The sequence below is a fragment of the Phalaenopsis equestris genome, unplaced genomic scaffold (assembly GCF_001263595.1).
Source record: "Phalaenopsis equestris unplaced genomic scaffold, ASM126359v1 Scaffold236011, whole genome shotgun sequence".
Lineage (NCBI taxonomy): Eukaryota > Viridiplantae > Streptophyta > Magnoliopsida > Asparagales > Orchidaceae > Phalaenopsis > Phalaenopsis equestris.
Window position 1 is genome coordinate 68,111 of NW_018253858.1, and position 27,073 is coordinate 95,183.

A 27,073-nucleotide genomic window follows, 5' to 3' on the forward strand; every position below is an offset into this window, starting at 1 on the left:
AGAAGAGGAAATATTTCTAGAAGAAATGAAATGCCTCTAAATTTCATATTAGAATTTGAAAATTTTGTTGTGTGGGGATTAGATTTTATGGGACCATTTATGCCTTCATTTGGAACCTTCATTTGAAAATCTACATGTATTACTTATTGTTGTTTATATGTCTAAATGGATTGAAGCTATTGTTGTACCAAGATGTGATGCTTGGAGTGTTTCTAAATTTTTAATTAAAAATATTTTTACAAGATATGGAATGTCGAGAGTAATTATTACTAATGGAGGATCTCATTTCAAGAAGAAGAGAATCAAAAAATTAATTAAGAAACATGATATTATGCATAGATTCTCTACTTCTTATCATCCTCAGACTAGTGGTCTAGCCGAGATATCAAATCGCTAAATTAAACACATTTTAGAAAGGTTGTAAATCCTTATAAATTGGATTGGTCTGCTAGACTTGACACAAAATTATGGGCATATAGAACTGCTTATAAGACTCCTATAGGAATGTCTCCATAGAGACTGATATTTGGAAAAACATGCCACTTACTTATAGAATTAGAGCATAAAGCATTGCTGGTGAAAAAAGATTATTGCTTCTAATTGAACTTGAGGAGATTAGAAATGAAGCATATGATAATGCAAAAATCTATAAAGAGAAAATTAAAATATGGCATGATCAGAATATTATTAAGAAGAAATTGAACCTGGACAAGAAGTTCTATTATATAATACAAGATTAAGATTATTTCTAAGAAAACTGAAATCCAGATGGTTAGAGCCATTTAAGGTAAATAAAGTCTATCATTATGGAATTGTTGTGATTAAAGATCCCAACACTAGAAAGATATATAAAGTTAATAGGCATCGTTTGAAACATTATTATGAGGGGAAAATACCTCAATTTAAAGAAGTTTTAATGTTAAGTGAACCAAACTAAACAAATAGTATGTCGGGTTGGCGACGTTAAACCAAGCGCTTTTTGGGAGGCAACCCATACTTATATGTTTATATATTACTATATAGTTTGTTAAGTGTCTTATATATTAGTAGATAATAATCTTACAAAACTGTATTTTTTATAAATTAAGTCAAATATTAGTATTGGAAGAAAAGTTGAAATTTAATTGAACGAAAAATGAAAATCGCAAAATTTTTTCTACTGGCACCAACGGCGCCACAATGGACGCCGACTGAGCACAACGAAGGAGATCTCAGTGCCAATAGCACGCATCAAGAGCTTTGGCTGCGCTGAGAGTGGTTGGACGGTTTCTACAACTTTTGGCGGACTTTGGCAGGATTTTGATCCATAATAACCATCGGGAGGTGTTTTTAAAGTCCTAAAAACTTTCTAGGACGCCTAGAAACTTTTTATTTTCAAATTCAATGGCTTCCAATTCTAGAAATACTTCAAGGTATGGAGTTTTCAATAGAAGAAAGTTTGTTAGTTTTGACGCGCAAAGATTATACGATAAAGTTATTGCAAAGAAGAGATTGATTAAGGAAAGAGGATTTGTTAATCATGGGTTGATACATCCAAGTAATAATTTTAAATTTAAACCTCTTATTTTTTTCTTAATTTTTGTAGGAATTTCAGTTGTTCCTTCTCTTGTTTTAAACTATTTTTCTTTTGTGGTTTAGAAGCTGAAGACTCGTGTAATCAAGAAGAATCTAAACCCAGAGTGGAACGAAGAGTTAACACTCTCTGTAGAGGATCCTAATCTTCTTGTCAAGTTGGTCAGTATTTCCTAACTAATTTTCTTTCTCTCTTTTCCTTTTAATTAAAATCATAGATAAATCTCATACTTGGGGTCATTATACATTTCCAACATTTAAGGATGGCAGGGAACTGCGATCTTATGAAACTTAAGCTTTTGAAAATTTCAACTTGCTTCAAATAAAGTCAATCTTCTATATTCTTGATTTCTCCGATGGCATGTCTATGAATCAATCATCTAACTGTTGCTAAGCATTGACTCTGTTTAGTGAGCTATAGATTTCCTAGACAATACCTATAATAAACGAATCAGATTTAATAGACGCTTGTTGGATAATTTTCTATATTTAATCATTTCTTATGCCAATTATGTCAAAATTTATAAAATTGGTTCTTTTTTTTTTTTAATCTTTTCGTTTAGCAGTTTTGTACTTGTGATTTGTACCCAACTTTTCTTGTGAGAGAAATCAACGCATTGAATTTTCTAACTTTGCTAGATCTCTTCACCTGTTCAAGTAAGCCTTACAATAATTATTAGGGGTACAGGACTCAGTAGCTATCTGGTATAGCCTCTTTGCAGTTACAGATTTTGTGAAATCCATGGTTAAGTCTAATAAATCTTTAATAAATCATTGTACATTATGCAAGCTGCATAAATATTAAGCCTTTAATCTGAATAGTTTGAAAACCAGCCAGGACTATTCTATCTGCTTCTGGATCAACGTTAATCCATTCCTTTCTAGAGCCTGTAAAGTTTCAGTCTTTAACTAAGTTTCTAACTTAATTTTCATAGAATTCAAAAAAAAAAAAAGAAAAAAAATCTGATCTTTACACTTTCAAACTCTGCCTAGCATACTGGTTAATCTTCTCTCCCTCATTTGGCAGATGTTCAACACTGTTTGGCTGTATATTTAAACTTTTTTTATTCATCTTGGCAGCTCATCTTCTTTTTGATTTTTTATTCCAGTACGTGTATGACAAGGACCTATTCAGCTTCGATGATCCCATGGGCAATGCAGAGTTTGAAATACGAACAATTTTCGAAGTTGCGAAGAAGAACTTAGAAGGCTTTGTTGATGGCACCGTCATAACAAAAGTGGTGCCAAATAGGCAAAACTGTCTGGCTGAAGAGAGTGTTATCCGCGTGGAGAATGGGAAAGTTTATCAGGACATGTTTTTGAGGCTCAAAAATGTGGAGTCCGGTGAAATTGAGCTGCAGCTGCAATGGATATACATTCCTAATGCAAAGGGCTTTCAGGATTCATAAGCTTAAGGAGGAATAAAATGAAAACTGTAATATTTAATGTAGATATGGGATAAGTTGACTCCAGTGCACAGTTTTAGTTATTATAGCTATAGTTTTCATCAAGCCAAAATAAAAGAAAAGAGGAGTTTTTGGGTGGTATTTTTATGTATGTTTGCTATTGGACTGGGATTGTCTTGAGTTGTGTTTTTATTTGATGATTTTATAAAAAATTAATTTAGCAACTGAATTATTTGGACTGTATCAGTTGGATCTCCATTTTGCTCTGGAAATAACTAGCTTTGAGCTCAATCTATTAAAAAAGGTTAATTTAGTTATTTTGCTCTGGAAAATAACTAGCTTTGAGCTCAATCTATTAAAAAAGGAACATTATTGAATATTACTGATGTCACAACAAAGAAGTAATGAATTCATTAAACAAAAATTAAAAATTATCAATGTTTTTAGCTATTTTGTTTCATTTTTGTTTATATTCTTATATAAAATGAAAATATATTTGATTTTGAAGTATGAAAACAGTCCCGATGATGTAGGTTGATAGGGTCAAAGGCCAATAAGCAAAAGAAAGAGGTGAAGTCCAAACTCCCAATTCATGCTCCTAATTTATAATTGTTAAGAGATAATTACATGCAGACCAAATATTGATATTTATAACTTAATCACTCAAAGTGATTTTTTTTAACTATCGAACTGATGTATATATATGTGTCACAATTAGTTTATTGAAAATTCGATAAAAATGTAAAATATGAGAGGGTTTTATCATGAATTTTGATATTTGGGTTAGAATTTGAAAATTGGATGAATGAGAATGGTTAATTTGTAAATAGCAAGTTGGCGGTGGTCTCTTAATTATGGGGTAAGAAAAACCATTATTTTTGGGCCGGCATCAAATTCTTTTAACTCATCTTACTCGTTCCCTGCATCATCACAAACCTTAGATTTAATGAATATACTCTTATAAATTTAGCATAAAGATTGATTAAAAAAATTAGTGCTTTTTTCATGTGTGCTTGTGTGTGCCTTTTGGAGGTGATTTTTGGCTTCCTCTGTGATTTGGTGAGTCTTTCCATTTTCTTTTCTAGCCTTGAGGAAATTTAGGGTTACTCTTGCTTCTCCTCTCTGTTGGTTTCCATTAAGGTTTTTTAGTGCTTTGCCCTATTTTAAATGTCATGGATGTTTCTGCTTTTATTCTTATAGTAGCGACTTTTTCACGTTCTCTTTTTGGTGCTTCATGAGCTTTAAATCAGAATAGTTTGATTTCTTATCATCTCACTACTTCTATTTTTAATCTCTCATATTTGTAGAGTGCAGTTGAGATAGTATTTTTCTCTAATGATGAGATTAATGAGGGCTCAAAAAAGTGGGGTTTAACTCTTATCGAACATGCTTAGGTTAAATGATTGTTTTATGGAAATCCTTTGCAAGTTATTAAAAAGTTCTAAAACTGAAAAGATTGGTTGATCTTCTTTCTCTTATTGAGGGTTTATTCCTGTTTAAATTTAATTGCTCAGAGGACTTTGACATGCAAGTTATTAAAAAGTTTTGAAATTGAAAAGATTGGTTGATCTTCTTTCTCTTATTGAGGGTTTATTCCCGTTTAAATTTAATTTCTCAGAGGACTTTGACATGATTTTATTGGACGTCCCTTATTTTATTTATGGAAATCGTTTATTTTGAAGCAATAAACACATGTTTTTAGACCAACTAATAAGGATTTTAGAGATGTTCAGATATGTGTAAAACTTTTTAATCTCAAGTCGTGTTGTTGGACGAAGCGTGACATCTCCAAAATAGCCAATAAAATAGTTTTTCCTCTTGTTGTAGACCCCCTAACTACAAAAAATTCTCGTTTAAAATTTGCAAGAGGTAGTATACATGCTAATATTGATTTTTCTTTTCCAAATTCTGTCATTCTTATTATCAGTGGTCAAGATTATTGGCATCAATTTTGGATGAATTACATGTATGATGACTAATTAAAGGTTATAAAACTTTATTTCCTTTATGTATATCTTCCCATGTCCAAGACATCCATAAAAAACTTCTCGAGGCCTATTTTTGGCATAAAAATTGAGCTTGAATTGGCATGAAAATGCCATAAACTTGAATAAGCACTCCAGAACTAGCGTGATCATGTCATATACGAGCGTAACCATGCCAATTCAACTGAGGGACTGACTTAATTACATAAGCTCTAGTGTGACCACACCAGGCTCTTTTCAAGTTTAGCTAATTTTGTTAACTTTTGGATCAACCCAACCCACTTGCACTCGTGATTGGGCATGGGAAATTCATGGATGGTGCAATGAAAAGGGAATTTGACCCCTAAACTTCAAATAGACCAATAACATGGACTCTAGGTGGATTAAATATTATTTTTCAAGGAATTATGGAGGGAAAGCATGTTGAAGAGGGCTAAACTTAGGGCATTTATTCTTTATAGTTTTTAGTTGTTCTTGGAGTATTTTTTAGACTGTGGAGAGAGCTCTCGTAAGAGAAAAACCCTTAAGAGAAAATTGAACTAAACCTCTTCCTTATATTTTTGTTTCACTTCCATTTTTCTTGAATTGAAAGCAAGGTTACTTCCACCCATCTCAAATCTTGCGAGAGTGATTGTTTGAAGAGATTTCTTCTTCTTAATATCTTCAAATGAAAGAAACGTTGGTGGAGGAGAAGTCATCTACTTCCTTGTCTAAAGAGGAGTTTGATAAGGAAGAGACTAGCAACATTAAACATCGTGGTGATGAAACTTTCTTTTCTCTTTGTTCTTAATTTTATAAACCTCCTCAAAACTGATATTAGAGTTTTAAGATTAGCTAATATTAGAAAAAAAAAAATTATAGGTTAGGATGTCTTTTTTTGGCTCATACGTTTCCCAAATTTCTCCGAAGCAATTTCCTTCACCTATTTTGTTAACCAGGTTTTAGATTTTTAGACCTAATGATATGAGGCTAATAATCTTACATTTGCATTGATAGCTCCATTGTTATCATGCCATGGAGATTTTGTGCTTAGAGAATGAATGCCCCTTTGATTTTCATTCTATAAGTTATGAGAATTTTCTTTTTAAATACTTCTCATGGTCAAGTCAAGCAAATGAAGGTGGACATGTTGATATCATGTATAGTAACATGTTGGTACATCTCATCATCTTGCGCCCAAACCATGTATGATTAATTAAGAAAGGTGGATTTTACCATCAAGTAGAGTTAGGGTTGATTTCATCTTGAAGTAGGCATGTATACATTTCCATGAGTTTGTGTGAATTTTGAACGATTACACAAAATATATTTATATAATGCTTGTGAATGCGCATCACCTTGTGTATTTTCATTTATCTCTTTTTTATCTTACATGAAGCATGTGTGCCCACATGTTCAAGTTATTATGCTTTTATACTTCATAGGATTGGCAAGCTTTCAAACGCCACCTATGTGTTATACCCTCTCCATTATTTGCATTTGACATGCGTTGTATCACTTCATGTGGACAAGTCATTTTTACCCTAGTTATCATGTATGTTTGACATAATCTCATCACCTAATGTGACTATGTATGCCATGATTATCTTGTACACGTAGCTAAACCATGTTATTTAACATTGTTACTGACAGCGACTTTATATATGCTTAAAAATACAAATATTTAACACTGCTGCTAGAAGATTTAATTCCTTAGCAACTGCACCAAAAACTTGACAACGGTTATAGATTTGATAAAGATGTATATATAAAATATTCAATAATGGTAAAGTCACACTTATCAACGCAAGTATACACATCGCTCAAGTAATATAGGGCTCTAAGGGAGTCCTAGATATCGATCCCACATGGAGTAATATTAGAGACTACGAACTAAGATTTTAGAAAATCAATACTTAATCACAATAGTATAATTCAAATTGCTTATCTGTCACTAATAGGTAATTGAAATAAATATGTAATTTTAATAACTCCTAAATAACTAAATCTACTAATAAAGTTTCTAATGTGAAATTCAATATATAAGAAAGCATCATTCTCCTTTTCAAGAAATTAAAGTGAATGGATAAAGTGAATCAGTTCAAATTAGATTGTACCAAATAGGAGCATACTTATTCTTTACCCTTTGGTCCAAGCATAAAGGACATTGACTAATCTTATGCTTGGTTACTGAATCTGCGGCTAGGCTGGGAGGTACTGACTCTCACTTCGAAGCTCCCACGTTCCCCTCACGTGAGGTCTAACATCTACACTTCAACACCCAAACGATAGGACCAAATTGGGGATTTTAGTCTGTCACTCTAAAATCTCCAATTCTACGTCCGATAATTTTATTTTCTTATTTATTTGCACCCAACTTCTAAGGGTTTTGACCTTTCTGAATCTTGGATATAATCTTCACTTTAATTGTAAAACTCAACATATTTTAACAAATCAATTGGCAAAGTAAATTAAGATTGAAGTGAAAAGATCATCACAACTTCTTTAATATTTTCAAGGCTCAACCAATTCAAATCACTATTTCACAAAATCTCAAGACAAGGAGAAAGATAGAGAAAACTACTCAGAACTCATGGGGAAGACACAACAAAACTCGAAATTTATATATAAAAGTAAAGTCATACAAACTACAACAAGTAAATAACAGTTATCTCTAATTCTAAAGTAAACTCTCTACACACTACTAGAACCTGTCTAACCTCCAGAGCCTCCTCTATTTTCGGCCAAAATCATCTTTTAAAGTTGTAGAAGAGTTTTCCCAAGAGTTGTCTAAGCCTCCCTCCAAAAATTATCCACATTCAATGCACCTTTTGAATTAACCACCGATCTCGTCGTCGACGACCTCAAGGGCGCCTTCGATGGGCCTTCTAAAATATTTGGCTGGAGTCTCGGGAAAATCTCGCCGTCGGCGCTGTTGGGCTAGCTGTCGGCGCCCTAGTTAAAATCTTCATATTTTGGTCCTTTTCGCTCTAAATTCGCTCATTTTTGCATCTTTTTGCTCCAATGACCATAATTCATCATACCTGCAACAAAATATCAAAAATATCTTTTTTTAAAGTGAAATATCATCAAAATTAGTATAAAATAGGTATGAAAATTTCAATATATTTTCCTTTCGTCAGTTACTTCATACATTATCGTAAGTATATTGTGACTTCACCTAGAATATGTGATCGTTACTTCATACATTATTGTAAGTATATTGTGACTTCACCTAGAATATGTGATTTCACCAAGCATTGTAATAAATATACTATGTTTATGTCAACATAATCATCTCACCTAATAGGTTGTGCATCCCATAGTATTTTTGTTTGCATTTCATGTATGCTTATTTTTCTTGCATGGTCATAGTATTTTTGTTTTCATTTCATGTATGCTTATTTTTCTTGCATGGTCATACTTAGCAGACAAATTACATGTATCTTTACATGTTATTTGAAGTGAATACTTATACCTAGTATAATACTCACACTTAGCATTTATTTGTGTACTTGTACCTTACATAGTACTCATACCTAACATATCATTTGATCTGTTTATGATTGCTCACACTTAGCTTAGGAATTCATATTATGTAAACCATGTTGAATTTAGTTCCATTGTCACCTTGCATTTTGTTCTATTCTCACTAGCACACTGCTCACATGTAGCTTTACGAGAGTTAGCACCATGATGCCAAATCTCCATCTTAGATGATTGACTTGATGTTGGTTGTAATGCCTTAATGAGAATTACTTGCAAGTATATCTTAACATGCATTATAATTAACATTTGTATATTTGTACTAAGGATTCAGAAGATCTATGATATATTATTTCAGCTATCAAGATACATATGTGAGGTCATATTTAATAACTTGCTAAATTATCCTATGTGATTCATAAAGTTTAGTATATATATTTCTATTATTCAAAATCTTTGTTACCAATCTCCATTAGAAAATTTTGACTTTACTGATATTCTTAACTCTAAATTTTTTTTAACATGTGTATGACCATAATAACTTGCTAAATTATATTGGTAGACAAGTAAATAAGTACTTTCAATAGATCACAATCACAAAACATAATCATAAGAAATTAAATTAATAATTCAAAAATTCAAATGAATAATAGCCTCATATACTTTTGCACAAAATGCAGAGTATAGTAATACAAACAAATAAAGTAGAATTAAATGCACTAGGAATTCTATTTCAGATCGTTCTTTGGCTAATGAATTATTCTAAAATTCTATAGGTTTGTTTCACTTTATATCTATGCACTCTCTTTTTCTTTGTTAAGCTTATGTTCCATACACTCTACACACTCACTCACTCACTCTCTCTCTCTCTCACACACACACAAACACACACCTGTCCTACATTGAGACTCCAAAATAAGACTAGACCCCCATCTAATGTACATAAAGCCTATTTTAAACTTTTTTAGGAATGTTAACAAAATTTCTTGCCTTCATTTTTTTATTTGAATTGAGTAACAATTTTGGTCAAGTCATCACACTGCGACAATCAGGTTACCGTACTATAGTGCTTGTTACAGTGCTCAAGTGTCAACATTAAAGCACTGAGCTCTCTATCATTTGGCTCCTTGCTCCATCATATATAACATTGTGGTGCTTTGGAGGATAGTGTTATTTTGCACTATATAAGTGTTGTGATATTATCAAACCCTAGTCTCAAAAAATTTATTGAGAAAATTTCCAACATGGTGCTTTGGCTGCGGAGGTGGTATTGCGACGCTCTGCGACGCTCTTTCTAATAACTTTAGTTCTTCTTATAAAAAATCTTCCTATGGTTTTCTTACACAAAAAAAATTAAAATTTTTATAATACTTAATAAAAAATATGAAATAAAAATATATTATGATAAATAGTTTTGCTGTTTTTTCTCACTTAACAAGTATATACTTAGAAAAATAAATTTAATTCATTGGTTATATATTTGGAACAACCATAGATTACTTTAGGATTTATAAGGTGAATTAGTTTGATCTTTTTTGGTATTCTATCTTTTATTCATCCTATAAAGACCACCTATGGATATCTTTTCCTTGTCTCTTCTTATTATGTTCATATTGTTCTTTCTAATACCTACCTCTATCATTCTTTCTTATTTTCATTTTGTTTACTAATTTGGGGTGTTAAAATGGACTTAAGAAGAGATTAGTTGAATGGGGAAATGTAAGAGGAAGACATGAGAGCATCATCCAAAAAGAATGTGAACAAGAATGTTTATTTTACTTTCCGTGCCTATAAGAATGCTACCAATTTGATAATATATGATTAACATTATGACCTAAATTATCTTATTATGCATGCTTCATTTTACAATAAGATCATTGTCTGTTAAGATGATGGGAGGATAACTAGCTATCGATAGGTTAGAAGAACTTGTCAAGTTCTCCTAAACCAACCATAGTCATGTAAGGCACAATTACTGAATAGCTTTTAGGCCATACACTCCAAGAATGATTGGGACTGCACTTAATATGTGGATAGCTTCTGGTAGATTTGGTTCATTGTGACCTTCTTTGGCGGTGTATTTCCTTTTATTATTTTGTTTTCCTCATGAGTGATGAATTCATTTAGCTTTTCTGATTTGATCATTCCTTCAATCATTATTTTTAAATGTTTATATCTCTTTATATCCAGATTCTTTGTGTTACACAATATATTTACTTGGGTTATGCAATTAACCTTCAGCTTTTATATCTGCAAGTCTATAGAAATACTTTTTATTTTAGATGGCTTCAAATTTAAATTATCAATACGCTCATTGGAGTTGTAGCTCGTGGATGATAGGTGGGTGGTGGTGACCTCCTTTTAGCATGATGATCAAATAATGTTTCTTCAAAACTAGTTTCCCTCTAAAATGGATGAAGTTGGAGCTTCTCAATGTTTCTCCTCACCCCACATTATGCAAGGCAACCAAAAACCTCCTAATTAAAAAAATGAAAACTCTACTTTCATGGATGCTACTCTAGTTGATTCAAAATTGAGGTGCTGGGTAGCAAGTTGCACTCTTTCGCAAAGATATGATCATTAGCAACCTCAAAAAATTTGGCTATTATTCTCTAGCATTATAACCTAAGATATTAATAGAACATACTTTATCTCATGCTCTGATTTAATGCATCACGAGTGACTACTTGTTCTAGATCTTTGACCTCCAACATTTTCTATTAGAAGTGAGTTATAAAACTCCTTAATTATTCTCTTACATTCTAACAATTTCATTAATGATGCTTGCAAAATCTTTTATGACTTCTAGGAACTAGAAGTTGTTAAATCAATAAAGAGTAGAATCTTTGAGAGTCGTGAGGACTATATACCACTTATGTCTCTCATTAATTTGTAGTAACCATACCCCTAAGTTGAATGATGCTATATATGATCAACAAGATTAGACCTCCATTTGTAATATTTTAGGGCTAAATATTTAAAATTTTTTTATGCCCCCACCATGACTATCTTCCTATTTAATGTATTCTCTAGTAGGCGTCTCCTATAAGTAATATTTTGCCTCCTTTCTCTCTCTTTCATAATCAAAAGGAGAGGAGTCAATGGTGTTGGGGTAGCATATCTTACCTTTCTTTATTGGAGAAGCTGGTAGAATTTTTATGTCATGGATATTGGGTCTCTTCTTCTATTTACCGCTAATTCTAAGGAATAAATTTGTAACTAGGCATGTAGTGCCTCAGATCACGCTCTATGACTTCCGTGATCATCACCATCATTTGCTAATTTAATTCATTGTTCTTTTTTGTGCCAAAAAAACTCTCTTGTGCATTTTTTATTAGCAGAATGATCTCCATGGCTTGGTTGAATTTGGTGAATAACTACTTATCTATCGTACCTTTGAGAATGTTGGAACCCACAAAGTTTATAGATGTACTACTTATAAAAGATCAGTGTAAGAACTAAATAACCATAAAAGGGAAATAAAATCAATAGGAAGAGAGAAAATCACCAATATTTTATTACTATTAAAGAGTGGTTATATAGAGCTTTGTATAGAATCCCTAGGAATCAATCACCTAGAATTTCTTAAATTTCACTAAAAAGTATCCTGAAAGTTCTCCAAAAATCTTTGTCTACTTTGTGATGGCGACTTCTATTTATAGATTGGGTAACCCCAAGTATGCTATATATAACACTATACAAGAAATAGAAGGAGTATCATAAGAAGCACAAAATAAAAATACATATCAAAATAGTTAAATATATGACTTTAGGCTTTCACAACTTATTTGTCCCTTGTCATGGACATGTTGTTGAAGTTGATATGACTTGCCAGGGCTAACTCATTGTAAGTTTTGTTGCAGATGACAATTGAATTTGTTTTTTTGAATTGCCTCAAAGACTTGTCTCAATAAATTGGTTGGCTCATAATGCTAAGCGAATTGGTCAAACTAGATGATTGACCTGAAAAGTTGATTTGTAACTTTATTCATGGAATTTCCCCATATTGTAAACACTTTCTGCTTTCTATTATAAAAATATATGCAATTATTATTTTTTGAAGTCAACACTTCCCCTAGCTCTAATCACAAGATAAAAAAATATTTGAAAAAATAACGCTGAAAAAAACACAACACTTTAAATAAGTTATTGTAGAAAAACTAGCTGGCAACACAATTAATAATAGTTTGAAGTCACCAAGAAATTGCTGTTTGAAATGGTTTTCAAATATTAAAAATCTTGGTGGAGAACATTAGTGAGTTCATTAAGTTTAGTGTTGGGCCAACTTTCTAGAGCATTTTTATTCTCCAGCAACTCTTTTTTCCATATAAATTGTTGACTTTATAAGGGTGAATTGTCCCTTGGATTTGGTCCTATTCAACTCATTATTTCTTCTATTCTCTTCTTCACAATATAAATATAAGCTTCACTTGTTTCTTGACAAGTTAGGCATATAAATTCGAGCTTCATGAGTATTTTCTTACAACATGAATGTCGCGTTTTCTCTTAACCAAACTACCATTAAATAAATCATTCTTAATTTGAGGGGTGTTATATGGCAACCCTGACACCAAATATTTCTTTTTTTTTTTTATTAAAATCGTTTTTGTACTAATTCTAATTTTTTTTTGTACTAGTAAAATTTTGTTGTAATACTGTTTTTTATTTCTACATTGAAGTAGAAGTGCATCCACAATTATTAAAAAAATTTTGCATGCACACAAGAGGGAATAAATTATGGGAGATAAAATTGATCAAAATATTTCAATCAAAATTATATTATATATGAATTTTAAAATGATTAAATATATTTTAATATTAGCATATTATATCAATAATCAATTAAACCTTGTATTATACTCATTCAAAATAAATAGAATAAAGTTCAAATAGATTAAAATAAAGATTTTGTTAGAAGAGCATGATAGTTCTTATTTTTTCTATTATATGATGCATAATGCAGTTTAAACAATGTTCTTTTTTTTTAAAATTATAAATTTATGGAAATAAATGAAATAACTATTAAATGATCCACTTGAGGCATATTTATAGCAAAGATATAAGAAAATAGCCTTTGTTTCTTATCCTAGAATTGTTCTTGTTGACCAAGTAATTAAATATCAATGGCATAAACCCCAATGCAAGAGGATTGAAATATATCCTAATTATTTAATCTTGATGTTTTCAGAGGAAAGGATCAAACCAAACCTAGAATTTTTCTCCTAATAAAATGTTCAGAAAACACAAGTAAATTTGCTTTATTTACTCTTTCAAATTTCAACTTCTAACGTCACTTTTTTTTAAAAAAATGAATTTTAATGTATGAAGTTCGTCAGAATAGAGCTTCTGTCCGTCACTGCTTGCGCCGGCTGGAAACGAAATGCTTTTTAAAATAGAAAAAGAAAAGAAAAGAAAAGAAAGAACCGGTTAAGATACATAACACAAAACTTCACATACCTAATACATAAACCTTGGGGGCGTTTACCGACATAAAATCATTGACTTTGCATAGAAGATAAGACCAAGACAAACTTTTTTTTTTTTTTTTTTTTTTTTTTTTTTAAGAAATGTACATATTCATGCATAAATTTTAGTTTTAAAATATTATAAATATAAACATCAAACTTTAGGTGTTACATGCCAAAATATGTAGGAATTGTGCAGAATGTATGTTGATTTTCCTAAATTTTTATATTCAGATGCATAACATTTAGATTTGTTTTATTGAGACACTTGATGGCTGACACTATTATAAGGCAATTTGATTACTCACACAAGTACACATATCAAGTTATATGCAAATTTAGAGTATGCGTATCAATCCTACGAAGAAAGTGCCACGATATTTCTAATAGGTGAAATTCAAGTTTATTAAATTGATAACTCTAGTTCATAAGTTCATTTAAAGGAATGGAAAGCTCGAAATCCTAAAACTGAAAGAAAAAAAAAAACTAGAGCTTTGTGAAATTTTTCAGACATGAAAGGTTCATACTTCTATGACCTCGGTCATGTAGTTTCTCGTTGTTTTCCCGGAAAAACCCATGCTTTTATTGATAAACAAGGTCCCATCCTCCTTAGCCCATGCTTAGGTCATAAGAAGCATTAAAAATCATATTATGACATTCATTTTTTGATATGCTAAAAACCATACATTGATACATCGATTAGAAGCTTAAAACTAAATCTGAATATTTAATATAATTTTTCCTATGTGTATATTTTAATTGTTAGTTTGAATTTTTTTCTCAATTGTATAAATGATCAAACAAATAGTTATATTATGTTATTATTTTTAAATATTATATAGTCAAATAATTAAATACATAATATACAAATGGATGCAACTTATTACTTTATACAAAAATCAATTTATCATTTTTAAGTTGTTATTTATATACTCATTAAACCAGATTCATTGTTAAAAAAAAAATTATAAATTGAGCAGTCAAATATTGAGGTGAATGGCATTAAGGTTTACTTCAATCTGATTCAATTAATTTTTTTTTTAAAAATAATGAAGTCATATAAACAAATAAATGAAAAAAATTAACAAAGCTTATTTATGCCACAAATCAAAATTACAAAACTAATTAAAAAAGTATTTAATATTTTTAATATTATTTTTTAAACTAATAATAATAGATTCATAGCTAAAAATAATTATTATTTGATTCATCTTAAATTTGAATTGAATCGCACTAAGGTCCCCTTTGATTTAATTTGATTCAACAAAAGCAAAAATAAACTAATGTTTTGAGTTATGACGAGGGCTTTAGACCTCATAAATAGCCAAGGGAAATACAAAGAAGCATCCAGTTGTCAAGCTGATTACTTGAGCCGAGGAGGCCATCCATGAATCAAACTTCACAACCAAAACTTCAGACCAAGCTGAACAGATCTACAAAATTACAAACAAAAACTTCATTTTCAAGCAACCATGGACTCGAGACACTGCTTGCATTTTGAATGAGGCTGAGTCTTTTCAGTCCCAAAGTAATTTTGCCAGATACTTCAAGGTTTCCATATAAAAAAAAAAGAAATCTTGAAATGGTTTCGATTCCATTAGGTTTTAGGAATATACCCTAGCTGTTCAAGGTACCATAATGCTCCTTCAGCAGCTTGCTCTTCCGCAGCTCTCTTCCGTGGCCTTGATTCGCTGTAACACTCCAAAACTGTACAAGCGGCTCCCTCGATTTGAATGGTAACCTTGAAGGTGAACCTGTTTTGAAATTCAGAGTCAGCGTCCAAGGAAAAAGAGAAATTTTTTGAACCTAAAAGTTACACAATCTTTTTTAATCGTGCTTTTAAAATCATAGTTTTGATTTTTTTCGTTTTGCTGCACTGCTGAATGAATATTACTGTCATTTCGCTTGATAGAAAAAGTTTCAGTGTTGTACTGTTACATTTTTAGGTGGCATGGTCCTTCCTCCTTGCAGCATTTGAACAAAGGGGGGCTCCAATAGTATGTAGCACAGATTTCTAATAATCGTGACTTGGCTGATTTCTTACGGTCAACATCTACAAAGATAAGTAGAAAGGGTAAGATTAATAAAAATTGCCAGTTTTATAAATCGTTGACAAGCAACCAGATTGTCTCGAGGTAAAATAAAGGAGCAGCCATTCTGAACATTATATCCGCATACCATCACGATTCTCCTGAACACTACTTTCTGTTACTTTATTACTATCGAAACATTGCAAAAAATCTTTCTCATGCTGTCGAGTTTCGCCATTCTTTGCTGGAGGGCTTGTATCTGAAAGAGAGGGTTGCACCTTAAGAACACTCTCGTACGGCAACAAAGCTTCTGCATTTTGGTCGCCCAACCCTATTGAAGTCGTGTTTGTTTCCTGGATTACTAATTTCCCCACTGGAATCATATAGCCATCTAAATTCGTCGTGTCCAAGGGATCTTCATTGTATCCTATCAGTTCTGGATCCTTTTTACGAGTTGACCTCAAAACCTCCTCTAATGACTTGTGTTTGTGTTTGTAACCAAGATCCTACAAGATCATACAAGAAAGAAATTAAAAAACAAAGTCAATCCACACTGTTAATTCATAGAAGATAAGTTGCACAAAACTCAGAACAAATGCTCATGTCAGTCTACCTTTAACTTGGCAAGTGCTTTTTGAGCGGCCAGCCTTCTGCCAGCCTTGGAATTGTGATTGGTTGTACTGGTGGTCAACTGCTCATCTCCAATATCAACTTCCACTTTCACTAAGTAGCATCCTCCTTCTTTCACTGGCTGTGGCAACCTCAGACAGAAGTTTTTTTGTTGACAAAGCTCGCGAAGTTCTCTGACAGGATTAATGGTGAGGTTATTAAAGCTCAATATAGGTTCGAACAGCGTCAACATTACTTTCCAAACTTCTCTCAAGTTGAATCCTGCGTCAAGAATTCTGGCACCAATATATGATTCAACAAGGTCACTGAGTACCTGCATAACATCCGACATTCAGCGGTTAGCAGAATTGAGATGCAGAATAATGATGGAAACAACAAAATTGCATGCAAGTCAAATTCAAACTCAGTAATTAAAACTGAAGAAGCAGTAAAAACATTCCATAACTCATATTAAAAGTTACAAATTTCAAGAGAGGTCACATGCGAATGCACTGGAGAATCCACTTTGACACTAACAACGTTATCTAAACTTCCTGTAAGTTCATTTACTTTAACTCGGTAATCATCCACTTGAAAAAGTCAAAAAAGCTTGCTATCAATCTACCCCAAGGAAAATCAAATATGACCGTACTAACCTCACAAGTAAATATGACCAATAAATTTTCTTCAATGTGGTTACAGGCAATAGGGCCTGTCTGGCTTCACAAAAATAGAAAATGACTACATCACCTTAAAGTTATTGCTAACAAAGCTACTTCCACTCAGTTATTTGAGCTGTTCATCATAGAAGTGGCACTTTCCACTCTTTTCATCTTGTATAAGCAAATGACATCTGTAAAGACAATCCAATTACTCCAGATTTCCAATCGACTCTAGCAAAATTGGCTCATTTTGAAGTCAGAAGATCGCTTCCACAAACAAAGTGCCTTTCCACTGCTTAGCAAACAAATCAATCAAAGGTATTCCAACATTCATCTCTTACACTTCACCATCAACCTACAAAGCTACTAACAGCCATACTCCATAATTAAATATTTAATTGTGTCACAGAAGTAATTATTTACATAACATTGTTTTTTACATTTTTAATTGCACTGTAAGTCCACAAATGGTCGAAGGCACAAAAGTCGGATCGCATGGAAAAATTAAATTCATCTCCTACAACAAAGCTTCATGTTGATTAGCCTTCCTCCTAGCTTTGGTCCTTAGATGAATGCTTCTACTAGTTATAATCTACAGTCGAATCACTTTCCAAACACGTGCATAAGTTGGTTACCTAGTGAAAAAGAGAGCATGTTATGTGTCTAGCCTTCATGACAGTTTGTTTTGCTTGACATGTGGGCAATTGGGTAAATAAAACAAAATAGGATCCCATCAACAGCTATGAATTACATGAATGAATGGCCACATTATGTTTGGAGTGGAAGAAATTAACATAATACAGGAATAAGGTTCATATTAGCACCATCTCCAGGTCTATTAACGGTGAGACAGAGAAAGAATGCTCGCCTAGTGAATTTTTCAATTGCTCGTATGGCGTCAAATTGTACTTGGGTATTACTGAATTTATGTACCACATCCTACCAGTCCGTATGTGGAACAGGTGTCGGTATTCTTGAATTGCATAATTTTCCTTCAATCTTACCGATCCACAAAAGAGAAGGGAGATGCATAGATATATGATATTTATTGACCAAACAACAAAAGGCGCTCTTCCCCAAAAAGGTTTTTCTAACCGATATAGTAGCTACAAAAAAAAAAGGAAGAATAATCAATGCCATTGCATAAAACTTATTCAGGTTGCCTTATATTTATCACCCCCTCATCAAATTACCTTCCCTCTTTAACATAAAATAAGTTCCTTAGTTCTATCATTATCTTAGAGAGAAAATTAGTTTGAATTAACAGAGGTCAATTTTCTCTGAATGAAAAGAGTTCCCTGGCCCCTTCAACCCTTACATCATCCTCTTCACTTTGCCATTCAACAAAGAATAAGCTGTTGTAAAATCCTCAACTGCCACCACCACGTCAATCCACAAAACCACAATCATCACCATAACTACTATTAATACTCTCAACAACCTTTGTAGAAAGAAGGGGCCAGGAAAGCTTAGTTTATTCATTCTTTAAATGAGTATTATGTATAAAATTACATTGAAAGATCAAGAAAATAAATAATTACAATAACAAACAAAATAAAAATAAATTACACTTAGATATCATGTTCTTTAATCTATTCAAGGATTGTTGATTGATGCTAAGGGAACAATTCGTGTTCCCTTTCTTTCATTTTATTGTATATTAAACCATGAGAGAGGTATTTTCATGTAAGCAATGAATCCATAGCCTTTGATTTTCCTTATCTAGTATTTTCTTGTTCTGATAACCATTTAATATTCCCATTAAACTGGACGGTAGAGATCAATCACTCCAAATTTGCTTAAAATATTCCTGAATGCGAGAATGTTGAGCCTTATGGTGAATATACAAAACAATTCAAATTCATAATTTTCTTTTACAAAATATCTATTCACCTCCACATATTTATATAAAATTATGAGTAATGCAAATGGAATATTTATTGTCACACATATCTTCATAGGCTCTTCCCATTGTTGTTTAATGCATCTATATGTTTTAAGATTTTCTCTAAAAAATGTGCGGTATCCTAAAGTGGATCTTCTATTTATTATTGATCTCACATAGTAGGTATAACTTCTTAGTTATAAAGCATTCAATTTTTCTATAGAGATTTCCCTTTCTTGAAGTTAATTTAAGATACCTAAGAATTTTGTAAGTTACTTGGAAGTGAGATTCTTGAGAGTTATATATAAACTGACTTATGAGGCTTAGTGCAAAAAGAAATGTAAAGGCGTTTATGTGATAAATATGCTAGTTTTAATATTTGATATTCCCCTCTGCTCACTTCTGTTCCTTCATCTATGTCAATTTATTGGCCCAGTTCTCTAGTTTCAAATAGTTTACAATTAGTCATCTTCATTTTAAAGAGCAGGTTTATAACATATTTTTTTTAAGAGATAAAATATTTCAAGTTTTAATTAAACAACTTCTATATCCAAAAATTATTTGAGTTTGCTCAATTTTTAGATTTCAAATCCTTCAACCATTTCTTTTTTTTTAGTGATTACTTTTTTTCAAAGTAATCTTCTATAATAATTGTATCATAAAATATAATGCAAATAAGAATTTTTTCATTAACGAACTACTTGCGAAGAGATTATAGTCTCCTTTACTTTGGTTTTATCTCCATTCATTACTTGTAAATTTGATAAACCATGCTCTTCAGGATTGACTGGGAGCGTTAAATGCCTTTCTTAGTTTAATTTTTTGCAAAGGAAAAGAGCAATTGCATCTTGGTGGAATAACTATATAAATTTCTACTTCAATGTCCAATGTCCCGTGTAAAAAAATATTCTTCATAGCATACTATTGTATGAATCATCCAAAATTAATCGCAAGAAGAATAAAAATGTACACTATTCTTTTTTGTAATAGAATCAAATGTTTCTCGATAATTAATTCCAAAGGCTTCCACTGGCTCTATATTTTAATGAAAAGATACATTTACATATCAAAAGATTTTTTCCATTCTGGCTCTATAAGTGTAATATGATTTATATCTAATTTATGGTTTTGTTTGTAAATAAAGGAAGTCCAGGAATTTATTTGTAAAAAAATTGTAAGGCTCCATATAAGCTCAAATTATTAATGAAATGAACTAAGTTTTTCAAAGCAATTATTTTTTATAATACTAGAGTCCTAACCAAGTCGCCATTGGTGTTGCTCGATTCGACGAGTCGGTATTGACATATAGAGACTCAGAACACCCATTTTCCTCATTCTTCTGCTCCATGCTCGAGAATAATCCGCTACTAAAGCTAACTCGGACGACAATGACAGGATCACGGCTTGAACCCTCGTGACACTGTCACGATTAGAGCTAACTAGGGAGGTCACGACGTGATAGCAGATCTGAAAAGGGAGTTGCGACATGATCACAAACATGATCGAAACATACAAAAATGAAGGATCAAATTCACGTGTGATTTGTGTGAGCTAGACTTGGATCCTTGTGAATGAGGATGTCATGAGATGGAGATAGTGCAAGAGGTAAAAGATTGAAGCTTTTGGAGAAGATAGAACCTGGAGTTCTCAAGGTCTTGGTTGAGCTCATACAACGAGCTTGTCTCTCGACGTGAGCCACTGCCTCAACATGAGCTCCAAGGTGAAGATAGATCTCCTTCCCATGGAATTGGAATTTAATGAACTAGCTACGTATTTGAATTGGTCACGTCAGCCGATGTTGCTCTAATAGGGAAGAGACTAAAAATATATCTGACAGGGAATGAGCCAAAGATTGACTGTGCTGAGGGGGGTAAGTAGAAGATCACACATGCCTTGCTTTATACATGGCTACTCAATTCGATGGTTTCATTAATTGCCTCATCAGTAAATGACATTTGAAATGTAAGGGACATCAGATTGAAACTTAAGATCTATGCTAAAAATGAGAACCACATGAGGGTGTTTCAGATTTAGTGTAAAATAGAGCCAATGATACAGAGTGATAAATCGATTCAGGAGTACTTCATGGATCTAGAGCGGCCGTGGGAAGAACATGATCACTTCTCATAAATATCGCTGCGGTGATCTAGGATGCAAGAATGGAGAGATATTTGCACAGAAGAGAACGATGCAATTTCTAGCTCATTTGAACCTAGCCTTTGATTTGAGGAGCTCATTCCTCCTAGCCGAGCAACGATCCCTTTAATTGGATGAGGTCATCACTACAATGATACAAGAGGAGAGTCAGATGAGGCTACATTTCTAGTAAAGTGGACTTCCAGGCACGCGATCAACCTTGGCTATCTCGAGCTCAGGTATGTCAGGTGTCTAAGGGGAGACGTGCAAGTGCTACAACTGGGGGAAGTAGGCCATTTGAGCAAGATCTGTTCTAGAGCACCTAAGGAGAGAGACGGGTGGACATGGACAGTTTGGAGGCCGTGGTCATGGTTGTGGTGGTCCAAGAGGTTGAAAATGGGACTATCGGGCAAATCTGATAATAGCAGAGGACGACGGAGAACAAGTGTAGTCATGATCGATGACGATCATAGAGTTTCTAGTGATATGTGTTTTCTTAATTATTTTTGGATGACTTAATGGGAAACTTGGGCATCAAACTTCAATTTAAATCCACAGCTTATCCTTAAGCGAATGTTCAAACAAAAAAAGTCAATCAAAATCTAGAAAAATTATTATAATTTTTTTTTAGAAAAAAACATAAAGAAATGAGACCTCACATTAGCCTAAACTGAGTTTGCTTATAGGAGATCTATTACCAACTATAGGTCGAAACTATTTGGATCACATATAATAAGAATCTCATTAATCCTTTGAATTTAACACCAATGGTTACCACTTCTGAATAAAGTTCTGATGCAAACAAACAATTTGAAGATATTTAAAAAATACACTAATAAGTTCATAATATGATTAGAAAGAAAAATTCACAATGTCAGAGGCAAGCAAATCTCGCACTTCAATTACTTTTAAGGAGGGTGACCAAGTTTGGATTCATTTAAAACCAAAATGATTTTCTCCGGATTCTTTTACTAAACTAACAAAACCTAAAGCTGATGGACCATTTCATTTCATTAAATGTAAAGGAGAAAATGCTAATAAAATTGAATTGCCAAGGGGATATGAATATTTCAACCACCTTCAACATAGCCGATCTTTCACCCTAGTTTTAAACTGATAGAGAAATTGACATCAAGGATGATTCTCCTCCTACACGGGAAGCATGATACCGTTATTAGGATTGGTCTTTTATTTTTTTTTTTTTTTAGTTTTTAATTTTTTATATATCTTTTTCTTATGCCTTTTAGTTTATAAGGGGGAATTTCGTAATTAAGGTTCCTTTAGAGCCCTTAGTGTTCTCTATAAATACCCATATTTTAGAAGGGTTAGGGGTCTTTCGTGAGTTCTACTTGTTTTCGGGTTAAAAATGAGAGAGAGGGTGGCGTTTTCCTTTCCTTGGGGTGGATTGCCCCCTAAATTTAGGAAAACTGGCATAGAAGGAGACCATAGTGGTGTCCAACACCTTGCCAAGGTTGGTTGTCCTATACCTTCAGCCTTTCTCGAGTGACTGCAGGCTCCGGGAACTATATTTTTATGGGCTGCAGGCATGTGCAACCCATTCTAGGGACAGAATAACTAGCAGATGAGTTCTCATGGGGCTGGATGCCTGAACTCACCGGTTCAAAAGGGAGCTATATATATATATATATATATATATATCACAAAGTTTAACAAATGATGGCATTAGATGTCTAGAAGCTGAAATTAATCCAGGTTAGGTCTATGTTCAAGAAAAATTAAGTGGTAAAAATTGTGGGCCATTCTTGTATCTAAATTAAGCTATTAATCCAGTTTGTTTATTATTGTAACACATTTTCAATCTTTCCTAGCAATTGTTCGGCATAATTTGGCTTTCAAACTGATGAAAGAATGAAGAAATTTCTGAAAGACATACAACTTTGGTACCCAATTTGGAAAAGTGATCAATAATGATTGCTTGGCACCCACTAAAAACAAGGCTTGTTCAAGACAGCAAAGCGCACTTAATGGGACCAAAACTAAAGAAGGAAAGTGAACCACCTTATCAAAATGGTTATAGCTTTTAGAAGAGAGACGGAAAATGTGAGCATTGATCCCATAATTAATTAGGATTATTTACAGATTCCGTAAATGACTATTATAAAGTAGCACAATAAGAAGCAAGGCATAAAAAGATACGACAGAAAGCAAGGGCCTGCTAATCTAATTGACAAAGGTGCGTCACAAGGAATGGCATGACAAGAATGGTCACGTTTAATATGCAAAGGATGCTAAAATGTTTGTTGGGCATTGCATCAAAAGAATCACACCCCATAAAAGATCAATATGAACAAGCTTGCAATGCACAACATTCTTTAAACTCAATCACAATGATAACATGACTGCTGATTGAATATTCCAATTTCATTTCACACTTCTTTCTCATTGACAGAACTACAAAATGAGGGGGAATTATAAAATTTGGAAATTCAAAAAGCTAGAAAAGATGTGGGTTTAGGAATGATTTATATATGATGAACAAAATTTATTATTTAGTGGCTCGTTTATTTCAAAAGATGTATTGAACTGTTAATAATATTAATAGAAAGGAATAAATACTGTCCAATCCTCTATTTCCACCTTGATAACAAATGATATGTAGTGCTCAATCAAGATGATAACTTCTCTGGTATCCAAACCAGATTGTGCAAACATGTATAAGTGCACAATGCCAAAACTGACATGGAACATCCTAGCATCAGCAATGCATGCCTTGAAGCTAGCCAATGAGGCGAGTATTCATTCAAAAGATAGGCTGACCTATATCTGGACCGAAAGGGTGACCACAACTTTATGTGCATCCAACATGTGAAAGAAAGAAAAAAAGTCCACCTGAGGAAAATTTTATAAATGTTAGATGATAACAAGATGGAGGACTGCATCAGGATAACTTCTTTGTAGCAGCCAAGCATTTTCACCAGGACTCTCCCTCTCTTTGTCTATGATATTACAACAACAGCAACAACAACAAGCATTTATCCCACTAAGTGGAATCAGCCACATAAATCCTTTATCTCCATTGAATCATATTGAGTGTCATGTTTTAATTTAATTCTAATAAATTAAGATCATTTTTTATACAACATGGCCACATCATTTTAGATATACCTCTATCTTTCTACACATAGGTCAAATATAAAACAACTACTCTACGAACTGGGTCATCACTAGTCAACATTTAAGGCGGCTCTCTCTAATCTCTTCTGCCACTGGAGCTACTCCAATGCTTTCACTGATAAATTCATTTCGCATATCCTCTCGACGTGTAAAGCCACTAATCCATCTGAGCATTCTCATTTAAACAACGCTTAATTTTATGCTTCTCCTTTACAGGCCAACATCCAAAGCCATAAAGCATTGTAGATCTCACCATCATCTCATAAAATATTACTTTAAGTTTAAGCAGTACTTTTCTACAATAAGCATGATGCATTCCTCCACTTCAACCACCAACTTGAGTTCTTCTAATAACATCCCCATTTATACCACCATAACTTTGAATAATAGACGTAAGATATCTAAAATGATCACTCTTTCTAATTACTTGATCACTCATTGTTACAATCCACTACTAAATTTACTATTAGAAAATTATACTTCATGTATTCACATTTAAATTTACTCAAATGAAAGCTTTTAGACTCTAAATTTGACCTCCATAATTCAAGATTTTTTCTGAACTCTCTTTCTAGGCTTATCCACAATAAGGATATCATCCACGAAAAGTATACACAAAAGTACAGTCTCCTGTCTATGTCTAGTAAGAACAACCACAACTAAAGCAAAAAGATATGGATTTAAAGCCAATCCCGATGTAAGAAAAGTGAAATAGGAAAATACTTGGTCAGACAACAGCTCTATTATATATATTTCTTTAGAGAACTCTCAAACTTGGGGTTTTTCACCTTTCCTCCACAACCCATTTTTTCTCAAGTTTAGTTCATTCACCCATCGCAGCCCATATCTAACTCATTAATTGTTCCAAAAAAATGTGGGCATAAACACGTACAGTTCTCTCTATGTCCATGAAGAGAAAAAGATGTGATCATCACTTTAAAGTGCACATACAGAATAGAAAATTTTAAAATGCATTTTCCACACAAATCAAAATTATTTTTAAGAGAAAACAAAGCAAGCTAGACAAGACAGTCAAAGTTTATTTTTTAAAAAAATGAGGAAATGTTTTATATCTGGAGCAAAATAACACGCACACAACCTGAATTAAAAATGAAACAACAGGCTGTCAATAAAAATTTTCTACAGAGCTTTTCAATAAATAAAGCTACAGCATAAAGTAATGTTGTACGATGATATATGTTTTTCCACTCGTTCTTTTAGAATCTCCTAGTAAGAGCACTAAAACTAAGAATACAACAACAACAACAACAACAAAGCCTTAATCGCACTGCGTAGGGTCGGCTACGTGAATCCTTTTTCTCCATTGCGTCCTATTTAGTTCCATATTTTCATTTAGTTCTAGTAAATTAAGATCATTTTTTATACAATAAGCCCAAGCCTTCCTAGGTCTACCTCTACCTTTCTTAGCACAAGTCGAATCTAAAACATCTACTCTCCTAATCGAATCATCAGGTGGTCGATGTTTAATGTGACCAAACCATCTAAGACAACTTTCTCTAATTTTGTTCGTAACAGGGGCTACACCAACCCTATCACGGATATAATCATTTCACATTTTGTCTCTAAGTGTAAAGCCACTCATCCACCTAATCATTCTCATCTCGGCAACACTTAACTTATTATTATGCTTCTCGTTTAAAGGCCAACATTCAGCGCCATAGAACATTGCAGGCCTCACCACCGTCTTATAAAATTTTCCTTTCAGTCTAAGCGGTACTTTTCTATCACAACACCAGGCCCGAAGCATTCCTCCACTTCAACAAACCAACTTGAATTCTACTATTAACATCCTCATCTATATCACTATCGCTTTGAACAACAAACCCAAGATATCTAAAACGTTCACAACTTTTAATAATTTGATCACCTAAAGTCATACTTCTGTCATTAGAGCTACTACTACTAAAATTACATTCAATGTATTCAGTTTTAGTTCTACTTAAATGAAGGCCTTTAGACTCTAATGTAAACCTCGATAATTCAAGTTTTTCCTAGGTTTTATCTCTCGTTTTATCCACGAGAAGGATATCATCAACAAAAAGCATACACCAAGGTACATCCTCCTGTAGATGTTCAGTAAGCCCATCCATAACTAAAGCAAAAAGATATGAGCTTAAAGCCGATCCCTGATGTAATCCAACATGTAATCCAACAGAAATAGGAAAATATTTGGTCAATCCTCCTTCAGTTCGAACACAAGTAATAACTCTAGCATACATATCTTTAATGACTTCAATATAAGTCATATCAACATCTTTCTTCACAAGAACTCTCCAAAGGATATCTCTTGGAACCTTATCGTAATCTTTTTCTAAATCAATAAAAATCAAATGTAGATTCTCCTAATTATCTCTGAACTTCTCCATCAATTTCTTAATAACTGTATAGCTTCCATAGTAGACTTGCCCAACAAAAATCCAAATTGATTATGAGAAATCTTTATAATGCGTCTGAACTTATGTTCAATTACCCTCTCCCATAACTTTAAAATATGACACATCAACTTAATTCCTCTATAATTTGCACAATCTTGTGCATCCCCTTTATTCTTATAAATGGGGACCAAAATACTCTTCCTCCACTCCTCAGGCATCTTTTTAGTTTTTTAAATAATATTAAAGAGTTTAGTAAGCCAAGAAACTCCCAAATCTCCCAAATATTTCCACACTTCAATTGGGATATCATCAGGTCCTACAGACTTT

The 27,073-nt window shown here is 32.8% G+C and overlaps 2 protein-coding genes across 4 annotated transcripts in view; one reads left to right on the forward strand and one right to left on the reverse strand.

The window, feature by feature from the left end:
• The window catches only part of LOC110039262 (GTPase activating protein 1-like), a 66,157-nt gene extending 62,963 nt beyond the window's left edge, over positions 1-3,194 (forward strand). The window contains exons 2-3 of the mRNA XM_020744270.1: positions 1,639-1,734; positions 2,682-3,194. Coding sequence (XP_020599929.1) covers positions 1,639-1,734; positions 2,682-2,981 — 396 coding nt within the window. The 3' untranslated portion in view covers positions 2,982-3,194. The remainder of the gene's footprint in view (positions 1-1,638; positions 1,735-2,681) is intronic.
• A 12,026-nt stretch (positions 3,195-15,220) lies between these two features.
• The window catches only part of LOC110039261 (endoribonuclease Dicer homolog 4), a 131,791-nt gene continuing 119,938 nt past the window's right edge, over positions 15,221-27,073 (reverse strand). For all 3 annotated transcript variants that reach the window (XM_020744268.1, XM_020744267.1, XM_020744269.1), the window contains 4 exons: positions 16,537-16,866; positions 16,072-16,429; positions 15,832-15,946; positions 15,221-15,647 (listed from right to left, as the gene is read on the reverse strand). In XM_020744268.1, coding sequence (XP_020599927.1) covers positions 15,491-15,647; positions 15,832-15,946; positions 16,072-16,429; positions 16,537-16,866 — 960 coding nt within the window. In that variant the 3' untranslated portion in view covers positions 15,221-15,490. The remainder of the gene's footprint in view (positions 15,648-15,831; positions 15,947-16,071; positions 16,430-16,536; positions 16,867-27,073) is intronic.